Source organism: Bos indicus, chromosome 15 (assembly GCF_029378745.1).
Source record: "Bos indicus isolate NIAB-ARS_2022 breed Sahiwal x Tharparkar chromosome 15, NIAB-ARS_B.indTharparkar_mat_pri_1.0, whole genome shotgun sequence".
NCBI classification, from domain to species: domain Eukaryota; kingdom Metazoa; phylum Chordata; class Mammalia; order Artiodactyla; family Bovidae; genus Bos; species Bos indicus.
The window spans coordinates 54555354-54581572 of NC_091774.1; the positions used below are offsets into that span (position 1 = coordinate 54555354).

Here is a 26219-nt window from a genome sequence, read left to right on the forward strand (position 1 = left end):
TGCCCTGGGGCAGCTAAACCTATGCACCGCAACTACTGAAGCCCACACACTCTAGAGCCCACGTGCTGCAGCTACTGAGCTGGTGCGCTGCAACTACTGAAGCTCGAGTCCCTTAGAGCCAGTGCTCTGCAACAGGAGAAGCTACCAGAATGAGAAGTCCACACATAGCAACTGGAGAGTAGCCCCACATGCAGCAACCAAGACCCAGTGCAGCCAAAAATGCATAATAAAATAAGTAAAAATTAAAAGTTTTTAATATCTTAGGATGAATGAAATTGAGCATGTTTTAATATGTCATCTGAATTTATTTTTTTCTATAAAAAAACATCTACCACCTGTACATGTTCTTTTGCCCATTGTTATATAGGATTGTTCAGCTTTTTTTCCCCATTTTTTTTTTTTTTTTTATTAAAGAGGTAATGAAAAATAATGAATAAAAAGCACTGATTCTGGAGCTAGATTGCCTGAGTTTAAATCATAGCTCTTTCACTTACAGCAGTGAGGCTTTGGGCAAATTATATGCTCTGTGCTTCAGTTTCTCTTATCTGTAGAATGGGGATAATAGCATCTCCCCATTGGGTCATTATGAAGATTAGATGAGTTAAAAATACATAGAGTGCTTAGAAATGGACCTCGCATAGTGAAAATACTACATAACTGCCAGTCATCAGAATGATGCTGGTGGTGGAGATAGAGATGGAAATTAGCAAAGAGATTTTTTTATTTGCCCAAGGACAAATTAGTAAGTGGGAGTGTCCAGATTAGGTTCTAGATTTTGGGACTCTTTGAGTCTAGAGTTCTTTTTATTCTTTTTCATTTTGCTGCATTGATAAGAAATTGAACCTACAGGGATGAAAACTTAAGCATAGGTATCTTTGGATTTGAGAGTTATTGGGGTAGTATCTTCTGAGTATAGTTCAGAGAGGTTCTTTTTCTGATTTTGTATTGAGTGTGGATGCTTTGACAATGACACTTTATTCCTGAGGGTTTGGTACAATTAGCAAGATACCAGTCTTATAGTTTGTTTGCCTTTATTAATAACCAGTCACACCACCCTAGAGAAGATCCTTTTCAGGAAGGACCATCAGGGAAGTACAGCTGCTCCTACAGTTCACATTAGACTGAATGCAGTCAGTACTCAGCTTTGGTCATTGACCATGGGTGCTTGTCGTTCTTAGGGTATTATAGCCTTACAGAGTTTCTCTTCCTTTTATGCATGGTGCAGTTGACCCTTGAACTATGCGAGGATTAGAGGCACCAACCCCTTTGCACAGTTGAAAATCTATATGTAGCTTTATGATGGATAAGTGGATTCAGCCAGCCTTGGATTCAACCTCACATCATATGATTCTGTAGTAGGTATTTATTGAAAAAAAAAATGTGCGTATAAGTGGACCTGTGCAGTTCAAGCGTGTGTTGTTCCAGGGTCAACTGTAGTTGTCAGAGGACAGGCATTAAGAAAGTATTTCCACCACTGGATTCATTTATAAATACTAAGGTACTCAACATTCAGTGACACCTGAAATAGTTTCTAGTATTTCTTTTCTGTGAGATGAAGGAAGGTGAATGGTTGTTTCTGTGCTACTGAAACACTTGGAAAATCCCAGTAGGTTCTGGTGGAGGGATTGGTGGGCGTTGGGACTAATTTCTCTGGATTAAGGAGGGTGATGTTGCCTTTTCTGGTTCTTTTGACATCTTGTTGCTGTGCTTCCCCTGCCCTCAAATTTATTTCTTAGAGCAGTTTTAGTTTTACAGCAAAAGTGAGAGGAACGTACAGAGATATTCCATAGGATCCCTGCCCGCACACATACATAGCTACCCCCATTATCACTGTCGCTCACCAGGATGGTAGCTTTGTTACCAAGGATGGATGTACAGTAACACCTTATAAATCACTCAAATTCCTTAGTTTAACTTACTCAAGGAAGTGGATCAAAAAAGATACTGCTGTGATTTATGTCAAAGAGCTTTCTGTCTGTATTTTCCTCTGAGTTTTATAGTGTCCAGCCTTATATTTAGGTCTTTAGTACATTTCAAGTTTATTTTTTATATGGTGTTAGCGTTCTAATTTCATTTTTTTTTTAAACACATAGCTTTCCAGTTTTCCCAGCACTACTTACTGAAGGGACTCTTTTCTCCATTGTATAGTCTTACCTTCTTTGTCATAGATTAGTTGGGTGTGTGAGTTTGTTTCTGGGCTTTCTGTCCTGTTCTGTTGATCTGTATTTCTGTTTTTGCACCTGTACCAGACCGTTTTGATTACTGTAGCTTTGTAGTATAGTCTGAGGTCAGGGAGTCAGATTCCTCCAGCTCCGTTTTTATTTCTCAGGATTGCTTGGATTATTTGAGGTCTTTTGTGTTTCCATATAAATCTTAGAATTTTTTGTTCTAATTCTGTGAAAAAATGCCATTGGTAATTTGATAGGGATTGCACTGAATCTGTAAATTGCCTTTGGTAGTATATTCATTTTGAGAATATTGATTCTTCCAATCCAAAAACCTGGTCTATCCTTCCATCTGTTAGGGTCATCTCTAATTTCTTTCATGAGTGTCTAAAGTTCTTTTTTTTTTTTTTTTTTTAGCACTGAATAATATTCCATTGTCTGGATTATCAGCTTTCAAATATAATAGACAGTTATTTTACCAGTGAAAGTGAGTTTATTTGGGAATAGCCAGAAAAATTGAAATTCAAGATATGCAAACTGTGGCAGACTGGAGGCAAATCCAGAGAACAAGGAAGGGGAATTTGCTTTTACAGGGAAAAGAAGGATGTTGGGAAGGGCTGTAATAGCCAGAGTCCATGGAGGAAGCTGGGAGTACAAAGTATGGAGGCTTCTCATCAGTTGAGCTGCTGCATGTCTGATTGGTAGAGTTGATTTGGGTGGAAAGTTTTCTTCTTGCTAGATAGTAAAGTAAGCAACACCTTTCTGTCACAGATAGAGGTGTATAGCCCTTCCTATTTGGAGTAACTGACAGATACAGAGAGGCATGAGCACTCCCCCTACAGGCCTGTCCCTACTCTAATTTTAGCTGAGTTTTCTTTGATTATTAGTAATTTCACAGTATGTACCTCAGTTTATTTATCCATTTACCTACTGAAGGATATTTTGGTTGCTTCCAAGGTTTGGCAATTATGACCAAAAGTACCATCAACAGTTATTCACAGGTTTTTGTGTAGATGTAAGTTTTTAACTCATTTAGGTAAATATCAAGGACTGCAATTGCTGGATTGTATTGCAACCCACTCCAGTATGGACGGAGGAGCCAGATGGGCTATAAGTCCATAGGGTCACAAAGAATCGGACACGACTGAAGTAACCTACCCACACACATAAACACACACACACGGTAAAAGTATGTTTAGTTTTGTAAGAAATTGCCAGATTACCTTCCAAAGTGGCTCTATCATTTTGCATTCCTACCAGCAATGAATGAGAATTCTTGTTGCTGCACATCCTCACTCGCATTTGGTATTGTCAGAGATTTGGATTTTGCGCTTCTAATTAGGGATGTAGTGTGTGTGTGTGTGTGTGTGTGTGTGTGTGTGCACGCTTAGACTCTTTGTGACCCTTTGGACTGTGTCTGTCAGGCTCCTCAATCCATGGGATTCTGCAGGCAAGAATACTGGAGTGGGTTGCCGTGCCCTCCTCCAGGAGATCTTCCTGACCAGGGAATTGTCCTGACCCAGGGACTGAACCTGCATCTCCTGTGTCTCCTACATTGCAGGCGGATTCTTTAGCTGCTGAGGCATAGCATTGTGTAGCAGCATCTTGTTTTAATTTGTAATTCCCTAATGACATACCATGTTGGCCCTTTTTTTTTTTTTTTCATTTGCTTGTTTGCTACGTCTTCTTCACATTAAATCTTCTTTGATGAGATGTCTGTTAAGATCTTTGCCCATTAAAAAAAATCAGGTTGTTTTCTGATTAAGTTTTGATGTTCTTTGTTTATTTTGGATAACAGTCTTATATCAAATACATCTGTTGCAAATGTTTTCTTCAAGTCTGTGGCTTTTCTTCTCACTCTTTTGACATTGTCTTTTGCGGAGCAGAAATTTTTAATTTTAATGAATTCCGTCTTATGAATTACTTATTTTATGAATCATGTCTTTGATATTTTATCTAAAAAGGCATCACCTTACCAAATCATGTAGATTTTCTCCTGTTGCTCTCCTTTTTTGATAGTATTGCAGGCATTGCAACCACAGTTTCAGCTTTGGGAGTGGAGGGAGTTGATATGACTCTAGAAAGGTAGAGGGAAGTAAAGAGAAAATTAAGAAAAGTTAAGTCCCACATCAGCAGACAGGAACTATTTTTTTTTCTGTTGTTAAATTAATGTTCTTTCTGTACTAAAATTCAGGGAACCTGAAAGGTTAATCATGACTGATAAATATCTTAGTATAATTAAAATGTTAAGTGTATACATGTTCTCCAGTAAGCTTTAAGAGGCATTGTAAATGACTTTGATTTAAAAGGGGAGATTTTCATTTCTCTGACCTTTTTTCCTGCTTCATTTCTCATAATAGTCTAGGTGGATTGAAACCATATTTCATAAGGCTTCTAAGAAATTATTTTGATATTATAGCTACACTTACGTAAGCTTAAATCCTAATAGCATTTTTACCCATTATATAATAGAGTGTTTCAGAATTTAGAGAAACCTGTTGAGTAGTAAATGAAAATGAGATAAGAATATTATTACAGGCATACCTTGGAGATACTGAGAATTTGGTTCCAGACCATCATAATAAAGTGAATACTGCAATAAAGCAATAAAACCAAAGTTTTTGGTTTTCCAATGCACACAAAAGTTCATTTTATACCACACTGTAATCTGTTAAGTGGGCAGTAGCATCATGGTTTAAAAAAACAATGTACATACCTTAATTTAAAAATACTGATCATCATCTGACAATAACAAGGTTGTCATAAACCTTCAATTTGTAAAAACCATGATACCTATCAAGTGTAAGAAAGTGAAGAACAATGAAGCTAGATAAGCCTGTAGAAGTTAATCTCATTTCTCCAGGATAAACTGAGATCTGAAGAGATTTTAAACCATGCCTTGTGTATATGTGTCTCAGGAGGGCTCCAAGACACCGCCCCCCTCACCCCCTACAGGTTTGATGATTCACTAGCAGTGCCCCCAGGACTCAGCATACAGTCCTAGTCGTGGCTATAATTCATTGCAGTGAAAGGATACAGATTAAAATCAGCAAAGGGAAAAGGAATATTGGACAGAGTCCAGGGGAAACCAGGCATAAGCTTCTAGAGTTCTCTCTCAGTTGATTCTCACAGGACATGCTTAGTTCCCCCAGCAACAAGTTGTGACTACATGTGTTAAACGGTGCAAACCAGGGAAGCTTCTTAGAGGCCTATTGCCCAAAGTTTTTTATTAGGGGCTGATCATATAGGGACTGTCTGCCTAACATGTTTCAGAATTCCAGAATCCCATCAGGAAAAAAAGTATTCAGAATAACTACATAGTTTATACAGACTGTTTAGGTAACAGTGAGCCTGTGCCTAATCAGGGTGCCTGAGAACTCTCCCAAAATCTTCCTAGGCACCTGTTAAGGGCTAACCCTGTACTCAAGCCTTAGGATAGGCAGTTAGGCCTGCTATTGTTGTCTTTTCTGCATTGTGTGTGTGTATATGTGTGTAGCATTTAGCATGTGATGCTCTTATTAAATGTTAGCTGCTTTTATTATAGGGATTCTTCATTGATTACTGCTACTACTAAATGTGGTCTTCTGCATTCCTGTGAAGCAGTATTTTAATTTCCATTTGATAGATGAGACCAAGGCAAAGAGAATCTTTGATATATCTAGATACTCTCACTTAATTGACAGAGCAGGTGTCAGAACCTAATATGTTCTTTTTGCAAGCCAGTAGGGAAGAAAAAAATTATTTTTGCCTTGTTGACATTTCTAGAGGGCATTATTAAAATAGGAAAAGGCTTAAATATTTAAGTTAATGTCACATCGGACCAGTTCATGACCTTTTATGCTTAACTGTTTTTGTATTCAAGAATTACTTTGTTGACTGTGTAATTTTTTGAACTTTAGGGCATGATGCCAGTTAATGCAGCACAGTCCCGTTGGGAGAAGTTGCAAAAAGTGACTGTTTATCATTTTTTAATCTTTAAAGCATCAAGATACATTAATCTTAATCCAACAGTAAGCTAATCTATATCAGTACTAGTCTTGGTGAGTAGAAATTAATCCTGCCCTTGTCGTTACCTTTTACCCTCAAACGCGTCAAGGCATAGTAATATTTCAGTCAGCATGCCGAGTTCTTACTTGGCCTTATATATGAACTTTGAGATTTCTTAGTAAGTATCCCAAAGTGAATTTAACTTTTCATATAATAAATGTATCAAAGCAGTTGGGTAATTATCTTCATTTCTCTTAAGTTGTACTTGCAAATAAACCAGACCAAACTACCGTTTCTTAATCTTGTCAATACCAGAGGCAGTTTTATAGTTATTAGGTTCTACTGCATGCCACTCAACTGTCTGAAAATAGTTTACACTGTTTTCACTTTCATTATATTCATTTGATCCTCATACTTGGCTGTCATAGTAGGTATTTTTCTGATTTTTAGAAGAGGAAGTTAAGACTGACTTATTTGAGACTTTGGAAGCTTCTAAGTTTGGGATCAGGCTTTTAATTTTGTATTATTTACACTATATAATAAAGATGTTAGGCTCTTTGGACATTTTCTTTTAAATGCCATCAAGAATTATTTTAAAGAAAACAAATTCTCTAACAGTAAGTAAAAATTATAATCATTTTTATTAGTCTGTCACTAAAGTATTTTTGGTCCCTTGTGTTAGATAGTAGACTTATTAAAAGCCTGAATAAGATTACGCTCCTTATGTTGCTTCCAAATAAAAATATAGATTTAGAATTTTTAAAAGTAGATATGAGAAAAGTCTTACACTTTGTACCAGAAGAAACTGTGATAGAATTTGTTACTATATTTTGGCCTGAGGAAGGTCTTTCCAAATATGATGCAAAATGCAGAAGTCATAAAGGAGAAGTTTGATTAATATAACTACACAAAAATCACCACTGTAAGCAAAGTCAAGACAGATGATAAACTAAGAAAAGTATTGCTATTCATGTGACACAAGGGTAATTTTTCTAACATAGAGCTTTAACAAATCTGGAAGAAGAAGTTAACTCCAACAAGAGTAAAGGAAATGTATATACTTTTCATATAAAATGAAATGTAAATTACTCAAATATATGAAAAGTACTCAGTTTCATTCATTAAGCACATAAGGTACAGAATTTCACCAATTAGATTGGTAAAGCTAAACAATTTCAGCACTCATTGTGCTGGCAAAGGTGTGAGGAAATTGCAGTCTCATGCATCACTGGTGGGACTGTAAGTGTGTACAGGTTTTATGAAGGGGGATTTGGTGTTGTCTGCCAGAATTAAAACACATATTCTTTAACTTAGCAGTTCTGATTCCAGCAACTTAATCTATGGATATACTTGTAGATATGCAAAACAATTCAGATGCAAGATCACTCATTGTAACGTTGTTTTAATAGTTACTGGAGATTTAAACTCACTTCATACCTCTAATTTGGTCCTCATTTTTATTCTTAGGAGTAATTTGTCTTCTCTCTCTTTTTTTTCCTTAACCAGTTTTGAGTTTTGCTTCTGAATCATCTCATAGTACCATGTGAAAAATAGAGTCAGCCAGTAGTTGTTAGTTTTTTTTTTTTTTTTTTTAACTTTTTATTTTATATTGGCTTCCCTGGTAGCTCAGTCGGTAAAGAATCTGCCTGCAGTGCAGGAGACTAGAGTTTGATTCCTGAGTCGGGAAGATCCCTTAGAGAAAGAAATGGCAACTCACTCCAGCATTCTTGCCTGGAAAAAATCCCATGAATGGAGGAGCCTGGTGGGCTTACAGTCCATGGGGTCGCAAGAGTTGGACATGACATAGCGACTAAACCACTGTATATTGGAGCTAATTAACAATATTGTGGTAGTTTCAGGTGGACAGTCCTACATATACATGAATCCATTCTCTCCCAAACTCCACTCCCACTGGTTGTTATCAGTAGAAATCTACTCTGGCAGAAAAGGAATTTATTGAGAAAGAATATTGGGTAAGCTAAAGTTATCAGCCAGGTAGCTACAGAACTTGGCTTGGAAAATGGCAGTTAAGATCCAAGAGCAAAGTCTATATAATATGAAGTCTTTGACAGTTTTTATAACTTCGAGACCTAGTGTGTTTTTAATTGTTCCTTGTTGCTTTAAGGAATATATATTCTGTTCATTGAATTCATAAATACATAATCAAGATTGTTAATTTTATTGTTCAATTTTTCTGTATTTTTATTACCTTTGCTCTGCCTAATCTGTTTTTAATTGGGATATGTTAAAATTTTTTACTATAATTTTGGATTTATTAGTTTCTTTTATAGTCTTATTGTTTTGTTCTGTGGTAGGTTCATACAAATTCATAATTATTGTATCTTCTTGATGAATTCACTTTTTCATCATTATATAGTTTCCGTCTTTATACCTTAATTCTTTTTCTCTTAATTTTGCCATGTACTAGTTCTGTGGTCTTGGGGAAGTCATTAACCCCTCATTTTCCTTATTGTAAAATGGTTATGATACCTGCTTTGCAAAGTTTCTGTGAAGATTCACTGAGAAAATGTATATGAAATATTGTTCAGGAATAAGTTCTTCATAAATGGATTAAAAATATTTTCCTTTTTTTGTCTTAAGGGGTTTGCTTTTCTCTTCCCTTTCCACTGCTCTTTTAGAGCATCTGCTTTTGAACACTATTTGCCTATAATTAGAAGTGTTCTTAAGAGATATGATTAAAATAGTCATCAGGAGTTTATTTTTTAAGTGGATGAAGGTGATGGAATGTTTTCCTCCCAAGCCCTGGGTCTAATAATTCTCTCCTGTTTGGTACAGCTTTAAGTTCCTGTTTTCTGCATCTGCATTAGGTCCAGTGTTTCTGTCTAAGAATCTTCCACATTTCTCTGGTGTAAATGAGTCTTTCTAAAGTAGTTGAGACAACTGAAAAAGGATGAAAGTCACCTTTTTGAGGAGCCCACTTTTCTACAACAGATATTATCAACCTGAATGGATGTAGAGTTATTAGTAAGTCTTAAATACCATGTTTAAGTCACTAAATATATACATGGGGGTGTATAGAAGTGTCATGTACATGTAAGAAGGCTGAAGTGTGTGTTTTCTCCTTCCTTTTTATAGCATTTAGGACTCATCTTTAATTTGTTCCTAAGTTGGATTTTTATTTTTTATATAACCAATGTGTATTGTGTGCCTCTTGTGGGCCCGGACTCTCGGATTTAAAACTATATATAGAGAAGAGAAGAACACAGAATTTCAGCTGAGAAAGCAACATAAAAGGTTTAGAAATATGTGGCATGTATACTGTAATTAGGTAGTCAAGAGTTGAGAGAGACAGTGCTTTAGAAAGATGAAGTTGTGACCAGTCTCTGGAAGACCTTCAGTGACATTGAAGAGTTTTGACTTTATTCTATAGGCTGATCAAAACCAATGAAGGCTTTGAGGATAAAAAAAAAATCAGGGTATATACTGAAAATATTTATAGGTTGTAATCTGTTGGCAGGGTTGAAAAAGAAGTAGAAAGAAACAGTATGAGTAAAACCTTAGCTTATTTAAAATGTCGCTTGGTAATATTTAACTGAGAACTTTAAAAAAAAAAAAAACTAAGTAAATAATTTTTGGCCGTGTCAGTGGCACAGTGTGCGGGATCTTAGTTTCCGGGTCAGGAGTCAAACCTGCGCCTCCTTCAGTGGAAGCACGGAGTCTTACTCACCGGACTGACAGGAAAGTCCTGAACTAAGAGCTTTAAATATACTTTTCCTTGAGGTCTTTTACCATGTTACTTTTATCAGTGAGACCCTTCAGACCACTCTGTGTACTATTTTTTCCTTCCATCTTATGTTTATTTTCCTTCATAGCCCTTAGTACCATTAGCGGTATTATACACACACACTTGGGTGTTTATTGTCTGTTTCCCTCCACAGTTTTATAAGCTCCATGATAGCAAGGACTTTATTTGTTCAGTGCTTCTCCCCAGTGCTCAGGACTGTGCCTGGTTTATACCCTTTAATAAGTATTGGTTGACTGAATGAATGAATTTTCAAATTGTGGGAAGATGACCACAATTTTTATGTGCTTTATGATGTAGGACAAGATCTTGGTTCCTTCCTAGAAAGTTCTGTTAAAAATTTAGTGTTTTCTTTTCTCATTTCTCCAGAGTTTATATTCAGAGCGCCAATCAAATTAAGCAAGCCTGGGGAATTTCGTGAGGAATATGAAAGCCTGAGAAAGGTATAGTATACATATTATTATGCCATTCATTTTCTTAAAGTAAATTGGAATAATGACATTAAAGAGTACTTAGTGGAAGCTTAGATTTAATAGGGAATTTTAAAGTTGATAAAGTAGAACCTGTCTGCATTATAGCAAACAGATGAAAATGTAGCTCACAGGGCCTATCATACACCTGCCACAGTAACTGGCCACCAGGAGAGGTGTTCTTGGCATTTAAATGTTAGTTAAAAGCTAACATTTAACCTTTAATAATAATAGCTTGTATTATTTTTCATTATCTTATAAGGTTACTCTAATTACATGTGTTCTCTAAGAACTGTAACTTAGACTGATAAAGGGATAGTGGGATAATTTTCTCGTTAGAGAACATTTACCATCGGGAAAGCTTTTAGCTGTGTCCACATCATCTTATTTTTGATGTTTTCAAGCTAATAGTCTGGGAATCATTTGGAAAATTAAGACTTCAAAAAGTCTGGTTATAAGAAGTGTAAGATTTGTATTATCCTTCCCCAGCCCTCTCCCTGAACCACCATCCCTTACCTAAGATCATAATGATTAGATAATCACTCTACATGTAAATGTTTAATATTTTATAAAGACAAATAATCCACTTAATCTGAATCGGACATCATCATAAAGCAGAGACAAGACAATAACATTACTATGGCATTTTAGACTGAATGAAAGGTCATATTAAAGAGAAAGAGAAGAGAAAAAGGACTGTGCTTAATTACTATATATTTGATCTTTTCTTTTAAACGAGTGTCAAATGTTGACATGGGTCCACTTGCTCCTTTTATCTTAGAGTTGTGAGTTTTTTGTTTTTCATTTTAAATCAGTTACAAAGCTTTTTTCTACATAGAAAGAAATTGTTCTCAGGGGCTACATGAAGAGAACCACAGATTTCTCTTAAATAAAATTCCAGAATATGCAGATATTTAGTTTTAATGTAACTTTTTATAGATTTGGAGAATATGGACATTTTAAAGCTATCAGCTTGAATATAATGAGAAAATAAGGACTCAGAGGTAGAAAAAAGAAGTAAAGCAGAAGGCATAGTAAGTATAGAGATTTTTTAATAAACCTTAGTAGAGAGACATAAACCTTGGGGAACTATCCTTTTGTTCCTGTTAGGAGGGAGGGACAGAAAAAATAGTTTTAAAACTATAGTTTGAAAAGTGACTGATAGCATAATGTTGAGTGAAGCCATGACAATCTCATTCTGTATAAACTGGATTGGAATTGAAAAACACTCACCTATGTCATTGTGTTGAATAAATTTAACCATAGAGTCTCCCTGCCTCCCTTCCCCAAGTACCCAAGTTATCCTTGAACCATTGTATTATCTGGAAAATGGAAATCCAAGTCATAGAACCAAATTATATCCATACAGTGGAATATTATTCAGCAACAAAAAGGAATGGAATACTGACGTGCTACCAGATAGATGAACCTCGAAAAGATGCTAAGTGAAAGAAATCAGGTGAAAGAAGCCACATATTGTATGTTTCTATTTATAGCAAATGTCTAGAATAGACAAAAGTATAGAGACAGTAGATTAATGGTTGATTGAGTAGAGGTGGGAATGGGGTTAACAGTAAATGGGCATGAATGATTTTATTGCAGCGATAAAGGTTTCTAAAACTGATTTATGGTATGTTCCACCACTTGGTAAATTTACTAAAAATCATTGAATTTTTTGAAATGGATGAATTATATAACATGTAAAAATATGCCTCCAGAAAGTAAAAAAATTAAGATACTAGACATTTGGATGGAGAACTTGAAAAAGTTCTTAAAAAACTTAAAAAAGATGTCTTTTAGAATGCATATTTTCTGAAACAAAGCAAATATATAATTATCTAGATGAATCCCTAGGGAAGGGAGATATTTAAAAGTTTTTACTGAGCAAGTGATGGAAATTAATTCTACACAACTCATGACTAATTTGATGTACAATACACTTTGCTTAGTATACTTTATTATTTTATTTAAATGACAGTAAAAACCTTTATAAAGGCTATAAAAAGTAATCAGGAAGTTTTATTCCCCTGATTCTAAGTCTTTTAAAAGATGTTTTCTTGCTAATCATAGATCCTTCTACCCATGGTGTAGTGTTATGCTTACTGAGGTTACTATGAGTGTCTAAATTTTATGATTCTATAAATAGGTTTATATTTCTAAATATGTTTAAAATTTTCTTCCTGCCATGTGTTATAGCTAATTTTGTCTTTTTTATGCAAAAATATGCAGAGCAAACTGTGAAAGTTCTTCTTTTTTTTATTTTCCACTCTCTTCCCCAGAGATAACTAGCATCGACAGTTTAGTGTATATCCTAGATTTTTAATGTACTCACACACACACACTCACATACGCTTTTTCAGTATAAATGAGATCATGGTGTATATTCATTTATTCAACAAATATTTATTATGTCCTCACTGTGTGCCAGGTACTAGGGATATGATGCTGAAAGAGACACCCAAGGTTCTTGCTGTCAGGGAGATTCCATTCTAGTGGGAAAGATGAACAGTAAATAAGCAAAAAAGTATTTAATATATATTAATAAAGCAAGGTAGGAAGAGTTACAGGGGAGTGGAAGGGAAACTTGAGACACAAAACGACTGTTTTTAATACAGGGATCAGGGAAAATGTCAGAGAAGGCAACATTTGAGATGCTACCTGGAAGAGGTGAGGGAGCAAGCCAAGTAAAGTTGTGAGGAGAGAGCATTCCCGGCAAAGGAAACAGCAAACACACAGGCCCTGAGATGGAAACAGGTTTTCCTTGTTAAAGGAACACCTTGGCTGGAACTGAGTGTACAAGTTGTGGATGGAAGTGCAGTATGGGGATTTGGTATGATGTGAGTTGTGAGAGAGAGGAGGGCCATATCAGAGAAGGCCTGCTGCTGCTGCTGCTGCTAAGTCGCTTCAGTCGTGTCCGACTCTGTGCGACCCCAGAGACGGCAGCCCACCAGGCTCCCCCATCCCTGGGATTCTCCAGCAAGAACACTGGAGTGGGTTGCCATTTCCTTCTCCAATGCATGAAAGTGAAAAGTGAAAGTGAAGTCACTCAGTCATGTCTGACTCCTAGCGACCCCATGGACTGCAGCCTACCAGGCTCCTCCGCCCATGGGATTTTCCAGGCAAGAGTACTGAAGTGGGGTGCCATTGCCTTCTCCGCAGAGAAGGCCTAGTTGCCTGGTAAGGACCCTAAGTTTATTTTAAGTGTGTTGGAAAGCCAGTAATATGATCTGACTTATATCTGCCTGCAATGCAGGAGACCCCAGTTCGATTCCTGGGTCAGACAGATCACTGGAGAAAGGATAGGCTACCCACTCCAGTATTCTTGGGCTTCCCTTGTGGCTCAGCTGGTAAAGGGCTGCAGGGCTCAGCTGTGCCCTGCAATGGTGGAGAGCTGGGTTCTATCCCTCAGTTGGAAAGATACCCTGGAGAAGGGAAAGGCTACCCATTCCAGTATTCTGGCCTGGAGAATCCCATGGACCAGTCCATGGGGTCACAAAGAGTCGGACATGACTGAGTGACTTTCACTTTCATACTTTTAAAAGGTCTCTATTTGCCTTGTGGGGAATAAACTGTAATAGGCGTAGGAATTAGGAATTGTATTTACTATCAGTAGTAGAGACAACAGTATTCTTGGGCTTTCCTGGTGGCTCAGATGGTAAAGAATTCACCTGCAGTGCAGGAGACCTGGGTTCGATCCCTGGGTTGGGAAGATTCCCTGGAGGAGGAAATGGCAACCCACTCCAGTATTCTTGCCTGGAGAATCCCATGGATGGAGAGGCCTGGCAGGCTGCAATCCATGGGGTCACAAAGAGTAAAACATGACTGAGCAACTAAGCAGAGCAGTAGAGACCCCGACATAGTGACTCAAATAAATTAGGAGTTTTATTTTTTCGAGTAACAAAAGAGCTGGAGGTAAACTGTCCAGGACGGATTCAGCAGCCCTAGGACATCAGAGGTTCAGGGTCCTTTTGTTTTTCTGTTTAGACATCTTTTAGCATGCCTGTCTCCTTGTGGTGTGAGATGGTTAATTCTTCTCTAGAATTCCATCTAGACAGAAGGTAAGGCAGAAGGGCATATGTCAGCTGAATTTGGTCTTTTTCTCCTATATTTTGTAGTTTAGTGTCACAGACTCCCTGTGGCTGTCAGGAAAGCTGGGAAACAGTGTTTTAGTTGGGTACATTAGTTTCCTCAGTAAAATTAGGATTCTTTTAGTAAGAAATGAAAAAATGAATACTGGGTAGGCAGCTAGCTATCTCTGCCTCATGGGGCAAAAATGGAAATAAGACCAATTAGAACATGGAGTAAGCAATGGGTTGGGTTTAACCAGGATTAGAAAGTGCGCTAAGAAGTATGACAGAGGGAATGATGCAGTAGACCTGAAGGTGTATACAAGGAAGTTGTAATTTTGAACTATGGTTGCTTTAAGAAGCTTGTTTGAGGAAGGAATTGAGAACATGAGGGGCGTGGTGGACAGGGAGAGTGGTAGAGTTGGTGGACTGGAAGTTTTGATGGGGATAAAGAATTAGGAAAGTAGGGTGACTAGCATATTAGTAAAGTTGGAAACCTAGAAGTGTGAGAGGCTTAAATGTGATGCTGAGAGGTAGTTTTAGTTATTGAGCATGACAGTTTGGGATATGATTGTGGGAGGGCGTAACTGAAATAGGATGGAAGAAAAGATTTATCTAGAAGGCAGTGAAGAACCTGAGAGAAAATACTGCTATTGAAATCTTCAGGAATGATCACTGGAGTAGCTGGGCAGAAACTTTGGTGCTGAGGTTTTCTGTTAATAAAGGGAGTTGACAGGCAAAGTAGGGGACGACCACAGAGAAGGGTTGTGAGTATTACGGTCTACTGGTAAAGACGTCAAAGAACCTAGGAGTTTTGAGGAAAAATATGATCTACTCTGTAGCCAGTTTCTTTTTTTTTTTTTTCTGACAGTATGTTTTTTTTGTATGTGTGGATGGGAAGCAAGTGCTTTCATGTAGGTCCTTTTTTCATACCGAATGATATTTCATGATGTGGATGAGGCGTACATAATTCATTTAACCACTGATCATTTAAATTGTTTCCCATTTTCCCCAATTTTGAAGAGATGTTGCACTAAACATGTATGAATATATCTGAGCAAATGTTAAGTGAGATTCCTAGAAGTGAAAGTGCGGGTCAAGTGGTATGTACACTTTGTGTTTTGGTGGGTTAAGAAGACTTTTTCAACCTGACTTTCTCATCAGCAGTAAAAGAGAGTCCCTTTTCATTATTTTTAATATTTTGCTATCTCCTGAATAAAATATCTCATTGTTTTCATTTACATTTCCTGGATTACTAGAGAGGAGGAGCATCTTGTGCTTACTACCCATTTCTTTTTGTGTGTGTGTGAATTGCTTATTTAGCAATTTCACACCTTTAAGTGCGAAAACTAGTTCCATCTTCTGCATATTTGTGATCTTGTTTGCTAATGGCATGCTATTTTTTTCTGTACTTTTATAGATATGTTCCATTAAAGAGAAGTTTCCTGACATTTCATGTTGTTTTAAGCAGAAGGAGAATATTAGAATGTGCTCAGCCCTCCATCTTGTTGCATTGATTGGCGAAAGAATTTTGTTAACCCTGTGTTGGGAGCTTCCCCTGGAGGAGGGCATGGCAACCCACTTCAGTATTCTTGCATGGAGAATCCATGGACAGAGGAGCCTGGCAGGCTACAGTTCCATCGGATTGCAAAGAGTATGATCCTACTGAAGTGAATGAGCACAGGGGAAAGATTAAGGAAGCACCAAGAGGCCAGAAGCTCCTCCAACTCTCACAAATTATTTCTGTAGTCTATTATCATTGGGTGGTAGACCATTTTACCAATTTAGATAAGAAAATGAGACAATTACAGATGCACAAGCCTCTAAATTTTAAAGTGCCACTGGGACTACTGTGCTGGCATCATCTGTGGGTGGTGTGGCACTGTATGTGTGAGGGGTGGGTACTGTAGGAGGCCATGGTGACTTGCAGGGTTCTGCACTTCATGTTCAAAGTGGAAAACCATTTCCTAACGGCATTTCTATCATGATGTCCTGGGCATGAAGGCCTTAATGATGGGAAATGAAGTAAAATGATGGATGGATTTGGACCTGAGGCTGATCATTTTGTTGCAGAACTGACTTACAGTTGGGGCATCGGAGACTAAAAACTTGGCAATGACTTTGTGATTATCACAATCACTTCTAGCCAGTTCAGTTCAGTCACTCAGCTGTGTACGACTCTTTGCGACCCCATGGACTGCAGCATCCCAGGCCTCCCTGTCCATCACCAACTCCTGGAGTTTACTCAAACTCATATCCATTGAGTTGGTGATGCCATCCAACCATCTCATCCTCTGTTGTCCCCTTCTCCTCCTGCCTTCAATCTTTCCCACCTCAGGGTCTTTCCTGATGAGTCAGTTCTTCACATCAGGTGGCCAAAGTATTGGAGTTTCAGCTTCAGCATCAGTCCTTCCAATGACTATTCACAACTGATGTCCTTTAGGATGGACTGGTTGGATCTCCTTGCAATCCAAGGGACTCTCAAGAATCTTCTCCAACACCACAGTTCTAAAGCATCAGTTCTTCGGTGCTCAGCTTTCTTCATAGTCCAACTCTCACATCCATACATGACTACTGGAAAAACCATAGCTTTGACTGTATGGACCTTTGTTGGCAAAGTAATGTCTCTGCTTTTTAATATGCTGTCTAGGTTGGTCATAACTTTCCTTCCAAGGAGCAAGCGTCTTTTAATTTAATGGCTGCAGTCACCATCTGCAGTGATTTTGGAGCCTAAGAAAATAGTCTGTCACTGTTTCCATTGTTTCCCCATCTATTTGCCATGTGGATGCCATGATCTTAGTTTTCTGAATGTTGAGTTTTAAGCCAACTTTTTCACTCTTCTAGCCAGGCCATCAGCAATGCCAGGAAGCTGGAGTGGCCACTCAATGAGGTTGCAGGAGCTGTTTTTGAAACCAAAGCCCCTGGAGGATATAAATTCTGTTTGCAGAACCGCAGTCCACCACAGACAGATCCTATATTAAAAGTAACTCTACCAGAGTCTGATCTTGAGAAGTCCTTTGGCTACTGGTATAATGTAGTAGGAATGAAAGTTTGTGAAAAAGATGAAAAGAAGCAGAGTAGTTTGCTGGGCTGTGCTGATAACCAGTGTAAGCTGGAGCTATAGGACATCTTGGAGGCAGTGATCTTGCAGCAGCTTTTGGACAAATTGCCTTTTCTTGCCCCTAGAAAGAGTAGTCAGAAGACTTGATAAAATGGGAGAACCGGGGGATTCTGACTCCCATTTGAGTCTGGACACTCTAGGGAAAGCAACAGTGCAAGTGATCATTCTGCCTAACCCTGATGGACATGAAATTTGCTTTGTGGGAGATGAAGCATTTTGAAAACTCTAGAAGATGGATCCAGAGAGAAGCAAATTATTGGATGATGCAGTGGCAGAAGATGAAAGTGATGAATGGTTTGCTTCACAAAATAAAACAAGGCTTCAGGTTAACTGAAGACTTCATGTGTAACAAGCATTAGTGTTTCCTGTTTCAACACTTGTGAGGCCTAGTGCATGCATTACATTATGTGATAAATGCTCTCATAACTTGGTTGTTTCCTGCACAGCTAGAGAGGCTGGGGTGGTAAAGATCTGTGTATTTTAATCTTTGAAAGGTCTGAAATATTTTAGAAAAATCCTATCATTATTAGTCCATTTAGAGCAGAACTCTCTCAATCATCCTTGCCATCACTGGAAGGGCACACTCTATGTGTGACTGTATTACATTAGTAATAAATTCTTCTCTAGCCTGAGACAGATGTATGGAACATTACCTTTGGTTGGGGGAATTTTGATAAGCATGTAACTTTAATGAGAGCAGTTATATCCAGATTTTTTTTAAAGTGCCATTGAACAGCACTCTTCCCACCAGCCCTGTGTTCATGACAGCACTGCATTGGTTATCTTTTACTGTGGAATTGAGAGAAGCTCCCCCAAAACGTGGGGACTGCTGCGGTCACCAAAATAGGTATAGTTTGTATTGCAGGGAATATTTGTTGGAAGACCTCTTAAAAATTGATTAGTCCAATCACGTCTTTCATTTCAATCACATTCTTACAGAGTATAAGCCTCATACAAAAACTTTGTCATTTTTGGTCAGGGCTATATCCTTAGCTCTAAAAGCAGTTCCTAACTCAGATTCTCGTGTGCTGTAAATGTTCATGGAATTAAACTTACTGCATATAGGCCCTATGTCTAGTACTAAAGTGGGAGAGGAGACATCAAAGATGAATAGGACTTGGTTCCAAATTGAAAGAAGTTCATATGTGTTTTATTCTAAACTCTTAAGTATGGCTAGTTAACATTTGAAGTACTATTAATAATAGGGAATACATACTCTTGGGTAGTTACTTAGCATTTGAAAGACAGTAATCGGAACTTTCTCTACAGAGGCTCCTATAAACCCTTCAGTTATTTCTGCAATCATCCAGTGCCTGCGGTTTGTTGACTAGCATAATGAATATTATAAATGTTTTCTAAATTTTTAATTTTTGTAATGTTTAAACAAATATAAAAAGGTCAATAAAATGAACACCTGTATACCCATCACTCATATTTTGCAGTTATGAAGATAAGTAATTTTTCATGGTAAATGGGTATTATTCATGACATGATCAGCTACAAATATTCTGTAGGGATCTCTCTCTCGAATCAACAGGATTGAATAATCTAGTGAGCTCCACAGCCTGTTCCTTCAGTGGAGGCTTGCCCTATGGCTAGGAATTCTGTTTGCTTTTGTGTTTAGCTGTCAGACAATTCAGTTATTTGATTCTAACCAGAAGATTAGTTGAACCTCCTGCTAGATGATTGCCTTGAGTGAACCTGTCATACAGGTTATTTATTTAGTATCTAAAAGGATAGAACGCTAGCTGGAACTTAATGATACTTATATAGTAAGTTATATGACACACAAAAAACCTTTTAAGTGCTGTGAGATAGATATGACATAAAATTTGTCATTTTAACCAATTTAAGTATACAATTCATTGGCCTTAAGTATACATTCATAGTATTGTGCAATCATCGCTGTTCTCTTTCTCCAAAATATTTTTATCACTCCAAACAGAAACTCTGTACCCATTAATCGATATCGCCCCATTCCATCATACCCCCCAACCCCCGTTAACCTCTAACCTACTTTCTTTTTTTACAAATTTGCCTATTCTAGATATGTAAGTGGAGTCATATCATATTTGTCCTTTTGTGACCTAGCTTATTTCATGCAGCATGTTTTCAAGGTTTATTCACATTGTAGCATGTTTTAGTAGTTCATTCCTTTTTATGGCTGGATATTCCGTTTTGTCAAGGCTATGGTCTTCCCAGTGGTCCCGTATAGTTCTGAGAGCTGGATTGTAAAGAAGGTAGAGCGCCAAAGAATTGGTACCTTTGAAATGTGGTGCTAGAGAAGACTCCTGAAACTCTTGGACAGCATGGAGATCAAACCAGTCAATCTTAAGGGAAATCAACCCTGAATACTCATTGGAAGGACTGATTTTGAAGCTGAAGCTCCAGTGTTTTGTTCATCTGATATGTACAGATGACTCATTGGAAAAGTCCCTGATGCTGGGAAGGATTGAGGGCAGAAGGAGAAGAGGGCATCAGAGGATGAGATGGCTGGATGGTATCACCGATGCAATGGACATGAACTTGGGCAAACTTTGGGAGATGGTGAGGGACAGGGAGGCCTGGCGTTCTGCAGTCCATGGGGTTCCAGAGTGTCGGACATGACTGGGCAACTGAACAACAACACCATTTCATTTTTGTTAATCCTTTCATCTCCTGATGGACTCTTGAGTTCTCACTTTTTGGCTGTTGTGAATAATGCTGCATAAACATTGGAATACAAGTGTCCGTTTGCCTCCCTCTTTTATTTTGGGTATATAATTAGAAGTGGAATTGCCAGGTCAAGGGAATCATTAAACTGTTTTCTACAGCAGCAGTACAATTTTACATTCCTACCAACAATGTGTGAGGGCCCCAATTACTTACATTCTTGTTAGCACTTGTTATTTTCTGATTTTTTAAAAAATAACCATTCTAGTGGGTATCTCATTAGGTTTTGATTTGCATTTCCCTAATGAATGATGTTGAGCCTTTTTTCATGTCCTTATTGATAACTTTGTGTTTCTTCTTTGGAGAAATGTCTGTTCAGATCTTTCTGCTCAATTTTGAGTTGGGTTTTTGTTGTTGAGTTGTAAGTTTTATTTTAAATGTATTCTGAATATTAAATCCTTATCAGATACATGATTTGTAAATATTTTCTCTCACTGTGTAGGTTGTTTTTTCATTTTTTTGTTAGTTTGCACAAAAGTTTTTAGTTATGATGAAGTCCAAGTAATGCTTTTTCTTTTTGGTCTAAATTGCTTAATGCTTTTCTGTTTCACTTTTTCACTCAGCATAGTAATTCTGAGGTTCATTCAGCTAGTTACATGTATCAATAATTTATTCTTTCTTACTGCAGAGTAGTATTTCATTGTACATATCCCAGTTTGTTGATCTCTTTGCCTCTTAATAGACATTTGGGTTGTTTCCAGTTCTTGGCTATTACAAATAAAGCTACTGTGACCATTCACTTGCAAGTCTTTGTACAAAATAATTTTTTTTTTCTCTTAAGTAAATACTTAACTTGAAATTGCTGGATCATATGGTATGTGTGCTTCCTTTTCAAAGAAACTGCCAAACTTTTCCAAAGTGGTTTTGCCATTTTAATTCTTACCAGTAGTGTATGAATGTTCTGGTTTCTCTCAGTCTTTGCCAACATCTGGTAGGGTTAGTCTTTTTAATTTTCACAATTCTAGTTGTTATGTAATGGTATCTCATTGTGGTTTTAATTTGTATTTCCCTAAGAAAGGCAATGCCAAAGAATGCTCAAACTACCGCACAATTGTGCTCATCTCACTAGTAAAGTAATGCTTAAAATTCTCCAAGCCAGGTTTCAGCAATACATGAACCGTGAACTTCCAGATGTTCAAGCTGGTTTTAGAAAAGGCAGAGGAACCAGAGATCAAATTGCCAACATCCACTGGATCATCGAAAAAGCAAGAGAGTTCCAGAAAAACATTTATTTCTGCTGTATTGACTTTGCCAAAGCCTTTGACTGTGTGGATCACGATAAGCTGTGGAAAATTCTGAAAAACATGGGAATACCAGACCACCTGACCTGCCTCTTGAGAAACTTGTATGCAGGTCAAGAAGCAACAGTTAGAACTGGACATGGAACAACAGACTGGTTCCAAATAGGAAAAGGAGTACGTCAAGGCTGTATATTGTCACCCTGCTTATTTAACTTATATGCAGAGTACATCATGAGAAACGCTGGACTGGAAGAGATACAAGCTGGAATCAAGATTGCTGGGAGAAATATCAATAACCTCAGATATGCAGATGACACCACCCTTATGGCAGAAAGTGAAGAACTAAAGAGCCTCTTGATAAAAGTGAAAGAGGAGAGTGAAAAAGTTGGCTTAATGCTCAACATTCAGAAAATGAAGATCATGGCATCCGGTCCCATCACTTCATGGCAAATAGATGGGGAAACAGTGGAAACAGTGTCAGACTTTATTTTTGGGGGGCTCCAAAATCACAGCAGATGGTGATTGCAGCCATGAAATTAAAAGACGCTTACTCCTTGGAAGGAAAGTTGTGACCAACCTAGATAGCATATTAAAAAGCAGAGACATTACTTTGCCAACAAAGGTCCGTCTAATCAAAGTTATGGTTTTTCCAGTAGTCATGTATGGATGTGAGAGTTGGACTGTGAAGAAAGCTGAGGGCTGAAGAATTGATGCTTTTGAACTGTGGTGTTGGGAAAACTCTTGAGAGTCCCTTGGACTGCAAGGAGATCCAACCAGTCCATCCTAAAGGAGATCAGTCCTGGGTGTTCATTGGAAGGACTGAGGTTGAAGCTGAAACTCCAATACTTTGGCCACCTGATGTGAAGAGCTGCCTCATTGGAAAAGACCCTGATGCTGGGAAAGATTGAGGGCAGGAGGAGAAGGGGACGACAGGATGAGATGGCTGGATGGCATCACCGATTCGATGGACATGGGTTTGGTTGAACTCCGGGAGTTGGTGATGGACAGGGAGGCCTGGCGTGCTGTGGTTCATGAGGTCGCAAAAAGTCGGACATGACTGAGCGACTGAACTGAACTAAACTAATGACTAATAATGTTGAGCATCTTTTCATGTGTTTATTTGTATTTTCTTACTGTTGAATTTTGAAATGTTTTTGAATACAAGTCTTATCAGGTATATGATTTGTAAATATTTTTCTCCCTGTATCAGTCTTTTCATTTTCTTAGAGCCCTTTGAATGGTAGAAGTTTTTAACTTTCAAAAAATGAACTGTGTACATTTTTTTTTCCTTTTGTAGATTTGCTTTTGGTGTTATATCCAAGAATTCTTTTCCCAAAGTTAACAAAGATTTTCTCCTGTGTTTTCTTCTGGAAGTTTTATAGTTTTAGGCTTTACATTTAGGTCTGTGATCCATTTTGAGTTAATTTTTATATATGTTGTACATATGGATGTCCCAGTTATTCTGGCACATTTGCTGAAGAGACTATCCTTTCTTCATTGGATTGCTTTTTGCACCTTTGTCAAATATTAGTTAACCGCATATTGTGGATTTGTTTCTAAACTCTATATTGTATCTGTATTATTAATCTGTTTGTTTATTACACCAGTGTCATGCTGTTTTGATTATTGTAGATTTATAGTAAGAAGAGTCAGACCCGACTGAGCGACTTCACTTCACTTTTCACTTTCATGCATTGGAGAAGGAAATGGCAACCCACTCCAGTGTTCTTGCCTGGAGAATCCCAGGGATGGAGCCTGGTGGGCTTCCGTCTATGGGGTCACACAGAGTCGGACACGACTGACGGGACTTAGCAGCAGTAGCAGCAGCATAGTAAGAAGTTATTTTGGCTTCTTGGTTCACTGTATATCCATCTGAATTTTAGTATTGGCTTGCCAATTTCTACAAAAACACTTGGTGGCATTCTGATTCGGAGTGTCCAGAATCTATAGATCAATTTGGGGAGAATTGATATCTCAGTAATTGTCTTCAGACCCATAAACATGATATCCTTCTATTTATTTAGTTCTTCGTTAGTTTCTGTCAGCAGTGGTTTGTGGTTTTCACTTTCCATATCTTTTATCAGGTGTATCTTAAAGATTTCACATTTTTGGATATTACCGTAAGTGGTATTATAATTCTTGCAAGTATATAAAAATACCATTGGTTTTTACATTTTGATACTTTATCCTACAACTGTGCTAAACTCATTTAGTAGTTTTAGTAGCTTTTTTTGTAGATTCTAGTGAATTTTCTACATGGAGGATCATGTCTATGAATAATGACTTTTTATTGGAGGACTTTTACTACCTGATTTTAAAATGATAGTCATCAAGAGAGTATGGTATTGGCATAGGGAAAAGACATAGATCAATGGATAGAATATAGTCCTGGAATAGACCCCCTCATAAATAGTCAATTGATATTCCTAAGGACACAGAAATAATTCAGTGGCAAAAGAACAGTCTTTTCAACAGTGATGTTGGAACAGACTTATCCTGTCAATAAGTCAGTCTTGATCTGTATACCATGGATCGTAGACTAAACATAAAAGCTAAAATTATGCAGAAGAAGACCTAGAAGAAAAAAATATTGCCCTTAGGGTAGGCAAAGATTTACTAGACAAGAACCCCAAAAATCCTAATCACAGAAGAAAAAAATGATATATTGAATTTTATTAAAGTTAAAATCTTCTATACATTTGGAAAATAAACAAAGCAAATACTGGGAGAAGATATTCTCAAAATATCTAACAGCTGACTTTTATTTAGAATTTTTTTTTTCATTTGAACTTTTATTTTCCCATTCTTTTTTCTTTAATTAATTAATTTTTTTTTTACTTTACAATATTGTATTGGTTTTGCCATACATCAACATGCATCTGCCACTTGATTGAAAACAGTCACCTCACAAAAGAAGACATGCTACCGAAAATGTGAAAAGGTGCTCAACATAGTTAAACAGCAGGGAGATACTCACTAAAATCACGTATGGGATATCCCCTACTTTCTCTGGAATAGCTAAAATTAAAAGGCTAAGAATTCCATGTGTCCAAATGAGTATGAGAATAAGCTGGGTTTCTCATGAATTGTTAGTGGGATTATAATCCTCCCTCCATATCTACGGAGTAATGGTTCCAGAAACCATGTGGATACCAAAATCCATGGATGTTCAAGTCCCTTATGAAAAACAGAGTACAGTTGGCCTTTGGCATCTGCAGGTTCAGTGTACACAGGTTCCAGCAAAGGCAGATTGATATTTTTAAAACGCTTATTTATTTTATTTTTCGTTGCACCAGCTTTTCATTGCTGCATGCAGGCTTTCTCTAGTTGCAGAGAGCTGGGGCTGCTCCTCATTGCAGTGCGTGGGCTCCTCACTGCAGTGGCTCCTCTTGTTTCGCAGCACAGGCTGTGGATGCACAGGCTTCAGTAGCTGCAGCACATGGGCCCGGTAGTTGCGGCCCAGGCACTCATTAATTGAGGCTCACAGGCTTAAGAGTGCGAGCTCAGAAGTTGTGGTGCACGTACTTAGTTGCTCTGCAGCACATGGAATCTTCCTAGACCAGGGATTGAATCCATGTCCTCTGCATTGGCAGGAGGATTCTTATCCACTGCACTACCAGGGAATTCTGGCAGATTGATTTTTGATTTTTGATCTGTGGTTGGTTAAATTTATTGATGTGGAACCCATGGATATGGGGGACTGATTGTATAAAATGGTATATCTCCATAGGAAACATTTTGGCAGTTTATACATTTAAACATAACTTATCTACTTGATGGAAAAGGCACTGGCGACCCACTCCAGGACTCTTGTCTGGAAAATCCCATGGACGGAGGAGCCTGGTAGGCTGCAGTCCATGGGGTTGCTAAGAGTCAGACACAACTGAGCAACTTCACTTTCACTTTTCACTTTAATGCATTGGAGAAGGAAATGGCAACCCACTCCAGTGTTCTTGCCTGGAGGATCCCAGGGACGGAGGAGCCTGGTGGGCTGTCATCTATGGCGTCACATGGAGTCGGACATGATTGATGTGACTTAGCAGCAGCAGCAGCAGCAGCAACTACTTGACGGAGCAATTCTACTTGTAGCTGTTTAGACAAGCAAAATAAAAACATCTGTTCAGAAAAAGACATGAATGTTCATAGCAACTTTATTCATAATGCTCCAAACTAAATACAACCCACATGTATAATACTTGAATGGATAAACATACTGTGGTATATTCATGCAATAGAATATAACTTATACATAAAAGGAATATAAGGAATATAGTATTATAATGAACTTAGTAGCATGGATGAATATAAAAAATGTGCTGTGAATGAATCTTGACAAAAAGGAATATATGCTGTATGATTTTATAGTAGGCAAAACTAATCTGTAATCACAGTTATAAAATTAAGTGTTGGTTTGGGCTGAGTAGGGTGGGAGATTGATTACTAGTGGGTTTTTTTTATTGTTTTTGGTTTTGGCCATGCTGCATGATTTGTGGAAACTTAGTTCCCTGACCAGGGATCAAACTGGCCCTTGGCAGTAAAAGTATAGAGTCTAAGCACTGTACAGGGAATTCCCACTAGTGGGTTTGAGGTGACTTTCTTGGTGGTAAAAATGCTCTGTATCTTGATTAGGGATATGGTTGCATGGATATATACATTTGTTGAAGTTCGTTGAGCTGTGCATTCCATGTGTGAT

General features: G+C 37.7%; 1 protein-coding gene, 1 long non-coding RNA gene and 1 pseudogene across 2 annotated transcripts in view; 2 read left to right on the top strand and 1 right to left on the bottom strand.

Annotated features, from left to right (window-relative positions):
- The window catches only part of RNF169 (ring finger protein 169), an 87562-nt gene that overhangs the window by 23272 nt on the left and 38071 nt on the right, over positions 1–26219 (top strand). Inside the window, exon 2 of the mRNA XM_070803897.1 lies at positions 10285–10358. Coding sequence (XP_070659998.1) covers positions 10285–10358 — 74 coding nt within the window. The remainder of the gene's footprint in view (positions 1–10284; positions 10359–26219) is intronic.
- Positions 14798–18992, top strand: LOC109569026 (glyoxalase domain-containing protein 4 pseudogene; annotated as a pseudogene).
- LOC139187341 (uncharacterized) overlaps positions 25419–26219 on the bottom strand; it is a 34657-nt gene continuing 33856 nt past the window's right edge. The window contains exon 2 of the long non-coding RNA XR_011570893.1: positions 25419–25615. This is a non-coding gene — a long non-coding RNA (uncharacterized lncRNA). The remainder of the gene's footprint in view (positions 25616–26219) is intronic.